Here is a 10180-nt window from a genome sequence, read left to right on the forward strand (position 1 = left end):
CCGGCACCAGGCTCTGTGGTACCCTGTACTCTGTCACTAGGCTCTGTGGTACCCTGTACTCTGGCACTAGGCTCTGTGGTACCCTGTACTCCGGCACCAGGCTCTGTGGTACCCTGTACTCCGGCACCAGGCTTGTGGTACCCTGTACTCTGGCACTAGGCTTTGTGGTACCCTGTACTCTGGCACTAGGCTCTGTGGTACCCTGTACTCTGTCACTAGGCTCTGTGGTACCCTGTACTCTGGCACTAGGCTCTGTGGTACCCTGTACTCCGGCACCAGGCTCTGTGGTACCCTGTACTCTGTCACTCGGCTCTGTGGTACCCTGTACTCTGGCACTAGGCTCTGTGGTACCCTGTACTCCGGCACCAGGCTCTGTGGTACCCTGTACTCCGGCACCAGGCTTGTGGTACCCTGTACTCTGGCACTAGGCTCTGTGGTACCCTGTACTCTGGCACTAGGCTCTGTGGTACCCTGTACTCTGTCACCAGGCTCTGTGGTACCCTGTACTCTGGCACTAGGCTCTGTGGTACCCTGTACTCTGGCACCAGGCTCTGTGGTACCCTGTACTCTGGCACTAGGCTCTGTGGTACCCTGTACTCTGGCACTAGGCTCTGTGGTACCCTGTACTCTGGCACTAGGCTCTGTGGTACCCTGTACTCCGGCACCAGGCTCTGTGGTACCCTGTACTCCGGCACCAGGCTTGTGGTACCCTGTACTCTGGCACTAGGCTCTGTGGTACCCTGTACTCTGGCACTAAGGCTCTGTGGTACCCTGTACTCTGTCACTAGGCTCTGTGGTACCCTGTACTCTGGCACTAGGCTCTGTGGTACCCTGTACTCCGGCACCAGGCTCTGTGGTACCCTGTACTCTGTCACTAGGCTCTGTGGTACCCTGTACTCTGGCACTAGGCTCTGTGGTACCCTGTACTCCGGCACCAGGCTCTGTGGTACCCTGTACTCCGGCACCAGGCTTGTGGTACCCTGTACTCTGGCACTAGGCTCTGTGGTACCCTGTACTCTGGCACTAGGCTCTGTGGTACCCTGTACTCTGTCACTAGGCTCTGTGGTACCCTGTACTCTGGCACTAGGCTCTGTGGTACCCTGTACTCTGTCACCAGGCTCTGTGGTACCCTGTACTCCGGCACCAGGCTCTGTGGTACCCTGTACTCTGTCACTAGGCTCTGTGGTACCCTGTACTCTGGCACTAGGCTCTGTGGTACCCTGTACTCCGGCACCAGGCTCTGTGGTACCCTGTACTCCGGCACCAGGCTTGTGGTACCCTGTACTCTGGCACTAGGCTCTGTGGTACCCTGTACTCTGGCACTAGGCTCTGTGGTACCCTGTACTCTGTCACCAGGCTCTGTGGTACCCTGTACTCTGGCACTAGGCTCTGTGGTACCCTGTACTCTGGCACCAGGCTCTGTGGTACCCTGTACTCTGTCACTAGGCTCTGTGGTACCCTGTACTCTGGCACTAGGCTCTGTGGTACCCTGTACTCTGGCACTAGGCTCTGTGGTACCCTGTTCTCTGGCACTAGGCTTGTGGTACCCTGTACTCTGGCACTAGGCTCTGTGGTACCCTGTACTCTGGCACTAGGCTCTGTGGTACCCTGTACTCTGCCACCAGGCTCTGTGGTACCCTGTACTCTGGCACTAGGCTCTGTGGTACCCTGTACTCTGGCACCAGGCTCTGTGGTACCCTGTACTCTGGCACTAGGCTCTGTGGTACCCTGTGTCTGGCACTAGGCTATGTGGTACCCTGTACTCTGGCACTAGGCTCTGTGGTACCCTGTACTCTGGCACTAGGCTCTGTGGTACCCTGTACTCTGCCACCAGGCTCTGTGGTACCCTGTACTCTGGCACTAGGCTCTGTGGTACCCTGTGTCTGGCACTAGGCTATGTGGTACCCTGTACTCTGGCACTAGGCTCTGTGGTACCCTGTACTCTGGCACTAGGCTCTGTGGTACCCTGTACTCTGCCACCAGGCTCTGTGGTACCCTGTACTCTGGCACTAGGCTCTGTGGTACCCTGTACTCTGGCACCAGGCTCTGTGGTACCCTGTGTTCTGGCACTCTTGCCCTAGCCTGTTCCAATATTTTCAAATTCCTCAAAATCAGACCATCTACGAAGCCATCACACGATCGCTTACTCCGATATCCGTTGAAGCAGATACGTACTTTTTGTTCAGTTCTTTCAGTTGGTTCGTAAATTCCATCCCAATGATGTGTTCAATTTCCTCCCAACTCCGTTGTGTGTTGGTCAATAGCAGCCTGGTAATTCCTCTTCCAGCCACCGTATCTCCATCTCTCACCCTGTAGGTAACGTAAATCTTCACCTTCTTCATGAACGTAATTAGCATGATGGGTTTTCCGATGGTTGGTGTTATATCTTTTAACAGAAATGAATTGTTATAGATTTTGGACTTTGAGCTCGTGAGAGATACTTCAGACGACCTAAGGCCCAGTCGGCATCTAGAATCCGAAACATGCTTCTGTAGTTTCCTTGAGGTTTGTAGTTTCATTTTCATTTACATTTTACGACTATAAACTAAACGTAAAACTCATGTAAAGTTGCTTAAAGACGCAATCCATTATTTATTTACGGTGCATGTAGCTGGATTATTGTTGAGTACCTCGTTAAAGAACAAACAAACAAAACCCAACAAGTATGAAAATATCTAAATAAAACTAATGGATAGAGGATTTATTACTGTCGTCTAATATATCTTTGTCATGCTTCGTTACACATCATAAAGATAACGCAACGCAAAAGCTACCAAGAACCAGTCTGTGTAAGAAGAACCATCTTTCAGTCTCGTTCGCTCAACGGCACCGCGGTACCAAGGAATCAAGTTTATTTCCATTTTTCAAAACTTGCAGCTATTGTATTTCGTTTTCCCCTGTTTCTTTTGTGTTGGAATGATTTCAACTAAACTTTTAAGATAAGCGTGTTTTTGGGCCCTCTGAGGGGTATGACATGTGAAGTTACAAAAAGAAGTTTCTTCCATATTAATACTAAGTTACTGTATTAATCTGTCATAGCATGACATATTAAGAATAGTAATATGAAAGAGTCGCGTGTTCTTTAACATGATGTGAGTAGTATACATGAATAAACCGATATATCTTAGATTTTAACTGAAGAATCATGTTTTTGTCAATAAATGTAAAACAAAAAATGTCAATGCGTACATGTGCTTCTCCTATTATCTAAGGAATAGCGGGAGCACGCCAAAGTCACACAGTGAATTACACACTGGGGCAATTTGTCACACAAGTCACATTACGCATGTCACAGCTCACATATCACAGCTTGCATGTCACAGCTCACAGCAAATGCTACATGCCAGAAGCACCACAACACGCATCTGGTAAAATCAATTATACTAAATCCTACATACTCGACCGACATTTGGCCATGTGCGTGATTTGTGAACATTAAACCGATTTTTTGGCACAATTGGCAAGGTTCGTTTACTTACAAAGCGAAGCCAATAAATCTCACATTTTGGTAGAAAGCTACCTTATACTTGTCACAATTTAAAAATACTGGGCCGGGGCCAGAAGAGAAAAGGGTATGGCCCATAACGAGTATCGTACCGCTACATGCTGTTCGCTGTCGTTGCGAGGGGATGCCATTTGAATCATGGGTCGATAAATGGGACCGATATAATAGCCACAATTAACACGACTACCTACACCGGAAATTGAGTTTTCATAAATGTTCTGAAAAAATGACACTTTTGTCTAAAGCCACAATCAATTCGACTTAGTGACTTTACATGGGGGAACTTGTAATCAGTTTCTTTTTTGGCATAAAGCAATATGAACCATAATTTCGGCCTTAAATAAAATAGTTGAATCTGGTTCTCTTGTTAACGTAGCATATATTCTTATGTAACCGTTATCACCATGCTCATATAATAGCCATTGTGTCGTTACATTGCTACATGTTGATTTTGTTGATACATGAAAGTCATATTGTTGATTCATGAAAGTCATTTAAAAGTTGAGAATGTATAATTATGATAACCGGTGTCAATACTGTGTTAATCCACGCATATAAAATGTATTGTAGTCATTTGTTATCATATGTCAACGCCAATAACAGAAGTCTGTCGGTATGTCAGCGTCATCACGTGAAGGTCAATGTGTCGGTATGTCAGCGTCATCACGTGAAGGTCATTGTGTCGGTATGTCAGCGTCATCACGTGAAGGTCATTGTGTCGGTATGTCAGCGTCATCACATGGAGGTCAGTGTGTCATCGCTTCAAGGTCATCGTGTCGGTGTGTCATCAATTGAAGGTCATCGTGTCGGTATATTAATGTGTCATCACTTGAAGGTCATTGTGTTGGCATATCAGTGTCATCACATGAAGGTCAGTGTGTCATCACTTGAAGGTAATTGTGTCGATATATCAGTGTGTCATCAATTGAATGTCTTTGTATGAGTATATCAGTGTGTCATCATTAGATGTACATAATGTCGATGTATGAAATACTATACCAGAGAGGGGGCACGGGAGGCCCAGTCGTCTAAGGCGCCACGATTATCTGTGAAGACTTGCGTCCCTATGACACGCCAGAAACCTACGATTGTGGGTTCGAATCCCGGTTCGCCCAGATTATGTTTCTAGGTTTGTCAGCACCATACACGTGCTCGTAGGTTTCACCGAAGTGGTAAACGTCTGAGACCTGCATCACTTCGGGCTTTCCTCCCACATTAAGCTGACGCGCCGCGATATAACTGGAATACTGTTAAAAGCGGCGTTAAACCCAACTCACTCTCTCACTATACCAGGGAGGCAACATGGGTCGCCCAGTCGTCTGAGGCGCCGAATGTCGCTGTGAAGAGCTGCTTCCTTAGGCGTCCCAGAAACCAGGGTTCGACCTGATCATGTTTTTAGGTTTGTCAGAACCATACCTGTGCTCGTAGGTTTCACCAAACATCTGTAACCTGTTTTACTTCGGGTTTTCCCCAAAATCAAACTGAAATACTGTTAAAAGCGACATTAAACCATCCCTCTCTCCCTAACTCACTCACTCACTCGACCCTGGAGTGTTTCGGAGATTCATGGGTTTTTTCCAACTGTCCGATGTGTCCACCCTCCGGCAGGTCCAGTAGTAACTGGTATTCCAACTTCAACCCCTGTTTACCACGCGGGTCCGGTTGATACAGCTGTCTCATGCTTTAATCCCCCATCTTTACACTCAGTCGCTGAATAGATGAATTGCTATTTTAAACGGCATCCGTTTACATTAAGTCTGACTTTGATCAATATGTCAAGATTGACATTTGATTCGCAACAAGGATGACGTCCATGACTTTGTGAGTAAGTTGTGTACGGGAGTTAAATGTCATGATTATAAAACTGTGTCCATAATTGTCCAAACTCTCACTTCGGTGATAACTCTTTCTTTGTAAGTTATCAAGAACTCATTTTAGTTGAATTAATCGTTCATGGTCTATTTCATGTCCCTTGTACCTGATTAATGTGGAAGCCCACATGTGTCGGTTTCAAAGTAGGCATCAAAATCTCATTTTAAAACTCGCCTTTATAAGAGGAAACATCCAAAGATTGCAAGAGGAGTTGAACATTTGACGAGGGCTCGTTGCGTATTGATCGCGCGGACCTCATAGAAGACACTGGAGTCGCGCCTTCGCACCATGTTAGAAGTAGTTCGGTGATTACCTTTCAATTTGAATAATTACAGCGGCTGACCAAAGTACTTTGAGGGACTTCTTAAAAGCCTCTCTGAAAGGCCTGAATAACACAGGGCCAAAGGATGAGCGATAGGATAATGGATTTAGAGAGGAGTGGATTAACAGGTCGAAATTCTGGCCTGTAAGGCTATGTCTTTGTTCGTCTAACGCCAGTGTGTTAATGACGTACATACGATAGTATTCTGGTCTCCTGATCTTACCATTGCGCCATTCTCGTTCTTCTTTTAGCGTTCTTGAATTACAAAGACACAACGCCCTGGAGGGTTATGGTGTTAAATAGGAGTGTATCATATTGGATATTAACGGACGTATGATCAGCGGTATTTCTGGTTGGCATATCTGATAACATTAGAACATTCTATTAGATATACACCTCTATGTTATAGTGTGTAATCATGTTACGTTGTTTAGGAATGACTATAAAGGGCTTTATGAACAAGAACCCCATTTTTACACGAATGTTTGTTTGTTTTTGTTTAACGCCGCACTCAGCAATATTTCAGCTATATGACGGCGGTCTGTAAAATAATCCGAGTCTGGACCAGACAATCCAGTGATTGATATCATAAGCATCGATCCACGTAATTGGGATCGATGACATGTATCAACCAAGTCAGCGAGCCTGACAAACCGATCCCGTGTGTCGCCTTTTACGACAAGCAGTCGCCTTTTACGGCAAGTATGGGTTGCTGAAGACCTATTCTACCCCGGAATCTTCACGGGTCTACACGAATGTAAACTGGTGTACACGATTGTGCACGGTTGTACGCGACTGTACACGAATGTACACAGATGTACGCGGTTGTACACGGGTTTGCACGAATGTACATGAATATGCACGAATGTACATGAATATGCACGAATGTACACGAATGTACACGAATGTACACGCATGTACACGAATGTACATGAATATGCACGAATGTACACGAATGTACACGAATATGCACGAATGTACACGAATATGCACGAATGTACACGAATATACACGCATGTACACGAATGTACACGAATATGCACGAATGTATCATTGTTGACTTGCGACTGTTTACTCACGCAATTCTCAGCAAAGGGGTAAATATTGAAACTGTACGCTGATAATTGAAACGGGACTATTCGAACATGGGTAGATTTGTCAAGCTGTCGGCTAACTGTTATTTCGTCTTGAAAACCGTCTCCATTATGACTCATTACATTCGGGACTACTCGTTTCTTTTCGGAATGACCGTATTACGGAAAGGGACGAGTCGTGATTACGAAACCAGGACGATGTTCCTCAATGCATCTGCCTCAATGAGTGTCACTAATGAACGGCCATTGGTTGAAACGTGTCAATACTGATTACGTTTGTTTGTTGTTTAACGTCGCACTCAATTTTCAAGCTATATGACGGCGGTCTGCAAATAATCGAGTTGGACCAGATAATCCAGTGATTGACATCAAGAGCATCGATACTCAATTGGGATACAATGACATGCGTCAACCAAGTAAGCGAGCTTGACCACCCAATCCCGTTTGTCGCCTCTTACGACATGCATAGTCGCCTCTTACGACAAGCATGGGTAGCTGAAGACCTATTCTAACCTGGGATCTTGACGGGGAACTGATTATGTAATAATGTAACGTTATAATGCCCAAATAAAAACTTTGGTTTGTCTGCGAACAGAATTAACCCATCATTCCCATTCAAAGAGAAATTCCATTTAGCCTAAACTTGGATGATGACTACCGCCAATAAAAGAAGAATTACAGCTTATATCTAACCCACACAGCCGTCAGTGAGAGATGAGATGCCGTCTGGCTAAGGGTATCTGTTTGCAGACGGGGATTTGACTTCGTATAACAGGATATTCGCAACACTTCAAAGACTTTAAATCTTCACCCAGAGACAGGGAGGTAACTCATGATCAATCAAATAATTATATAAATAGATCCTGACGTGAGGCTTCAAAGCGGACCTGGACAAGGGAGACTAGTCAATTACAAAAATAATCCTTTTCATTTCAAAGTCTTAAGTTTTATTTCGAAATTCTTTTGACGTCTCCGAGGATTTCTGTATCTAGTCAAACCAACGATTTCATGGAATACTACTGTATCAATTGTCAAACATGGAGATAGACATAATGGAGATAACTGTTTAGGTTACTGCAACAATAACTGTGCGTTAAGGATCGACGCACCTCAGCGCAGATAAGGTCTGCGTCTGAGACCAACGGACTTCTGTATCCCTAAGTTGTCGGAATTTGTAATAGCGTTTAAGAAACGTAAATATCCGGGTGTAAGAAAAGCAACAAGCTACCCGAGCCCTTGAAAGAAAAATAGTCTACTACCATCTTCAGGCAGTGGTGGCATTGACCGCAAATTAAACGCCTGAAGCTAATTGAGGGGCTAAGGGAGATAACTCTCATCCGGGCAAGGAGAAATGGTTGTCCTGGGGAGGAAGATAACAAGATATAACCCGGATGTAGCCGACGAGGGACTTCCTGCACTTATGTCCCCTCCACACATGATGTTTGTTCAGTACCCAGGGAATTCTGGGAGATTAGATGACGTCTCCACACATAAAAATAGCGATTAACTCCGATCGTGCGGGCAGACGAGAGTTAAAACAAGGTGAAAGTGTCGTCTGCTCACCTTCCAAAATCTCGTCAGTCTAATGGAGGCATACGCCTGGGATTTGGACAAAGCTCGGCTGTATTGGGATATTGCTCTGATTGCGTATGTGTTTATATCGCGAGAGAACTCCTGATGGTTCTGACAGTTCTACATAAGCTTGGAGAGGCTTTGTATTCGGAGCTTCTGAATAATATATCATGGTGATTTGATTTAGGTGCGACTGGAACCCATACTAGTTCTTGAGTACACTAGGTGAGCTCTCTCAGTAAACGGATTATGAATCAGACAACCCCATGGTGACTGTAATTTCGCAATAATATCGCGAGATGTTTGAAAGCTGACCCTTTGACGACCATGGTAACAGGTCATTATTAGGAGATGGAGATAATGTACTTGACAGTGCTTAAGTCCACTTGGGGTGTGAGGGTCAAGCAACTTACCAACGAAATACATGTTTAGTACATCACACTGCTACTTACATGTGCTCGCCTCCATTTTTGAGAAATGTTTGCGAGACGACAGCCTAATGACACTGTTATTCCGCAAAGTTACCGCGGCAATCGTACCGCACTGAGTCCGCAAATTTATCGCATTAAGTTTGCATTAACTCCTCAATCGTACCGCACTAAGTCCGCCATCGTACCGTTTTAAGTCCGCCATCGCGCCGCATTAACTCCGCAATCGTACTGCATTAAGTCTGCCATCGTACCGATTTAAGTCCGTCATCGTACCGTTTTATGTCCGCAATCGTACCGCATTAACTCCTCAATCGTACCGCATTAAGTCCGCCATCGTACCGCATTAACTCCTCAGTCGTACCGCATGAAGTCCGCCATCGTACCGCATTAACTCCTAAATCGTACTGCTTTAAGTCCGCCATCGTGCCGCATTAACTCCTCAATCGTACAGCATTAAGTCCGCCATCATACCGCATTAACTCCTCAATCGTACAGCATTAAGTCCGCCATCGTACCGCATTAACTCATCAGTCGTACCGCATGAAGTCCGCCATCGTTCAGCATTACCTCCTCAGTCGTACCGCATTAAGTCCGCCATCGTACCGCATTACCTCCTCAGTCGTACCGCATTAAGTCCGCCATCGTACTGCATTAACTCATCAGTCGTACCGCATGAAGTCCGCCATCGTACCGCATTAACTCCTCAGTCGTACCGCATGGAGTCCGCCATCGTTCCGCATTAACTCCTCAGTCGTACCGCATGAAGTCCGCCATCGTTCCGCATTAACTCCTAAATCGTAACGCATAAAGTCCGCCATCTTTCCGCATTAACTCCTCAGTCGTACCGCATGAAGTCCGCCATCGTTCCGCATTAACTCCTCAGTCGTACTGCATGAAGTCCGCCATCGTGCCGCATTAACTCCTCAATCGTACCACATGGAGTTAGCCATCGTACCGCATTAACTCCTCAGTCGTACCGCATGGAGTCCGCCATCGTTCCGCATTAATTCCTAAATCGTAACGCATAAAGTCCGCCATCTTTCCGCATTAACTCCTCAGTCGTACCGCATGAAGTCCGCCATCGTACCGCATTAACTCCTCAGTCGTACCGCATGAAGTCCGCCATCGTTCCGCATTAACTCCTAAATCGTAACGCATAAAGTCCGCCATCTTTCCGCATTAACTCCTCAGTCGTACCGCATGAAGTCCGCCATCGTTCCGCATTAACTCCTCAGTCGTACTGCATGAAGTCCGCCATCGTGCCGAATTAACTCCTCAATCGTACCACATGGAGTTAGCCATCGTACCGCATTAACTCCTCAGTCGTACCGCATGGAGTCCGCCATCGTTCCGCATTAATTCCTAAATCGTAACGCATAAAGTC

General features: G+C 45.9%; 1 protein-coding gene across 1 annotated transcript; it reads right to left on the reverse strand.

Annotated features, from left to right (window-relative positions):
- Positions 1 to 335: 335 nt before the first annotated feature.
- On the reverse strand, positions 336 to 9218 carry LOC139471033 (periaxin-like). Its single transcript, XM_071253335.1, has 2 exons — positions 9114 to 9218; positions 336 to 1250 (listed from the first exon to the last, which is right to left on the reverse strand). The coding sequence occupies exons 1-2, from the start codon at positions 9216 to 9218 to the stop codon at positions 336 to 338; spliced, it is 1020 nt and encodes a 339-aa protein (XP_071109436.1).
- Positions 9219 to 10180: the final 962 nt, after the last annotated feature.

Source organism: Haliotis cracherodii, unplaced genomic scaffold (assembly GCF_022045235.1).
Source record: "Haliotis cracherodii isolate W230 unplaced genomic scaffold, xgHalCrac1.p SCAF_21, whole genome shotgun sequence".
NCBI lineage: Eukaryota > Metazoa > Mollusca > Gastropoda > Lepetellida > Haliotidae > Haliotis > Haliotis cracherodii.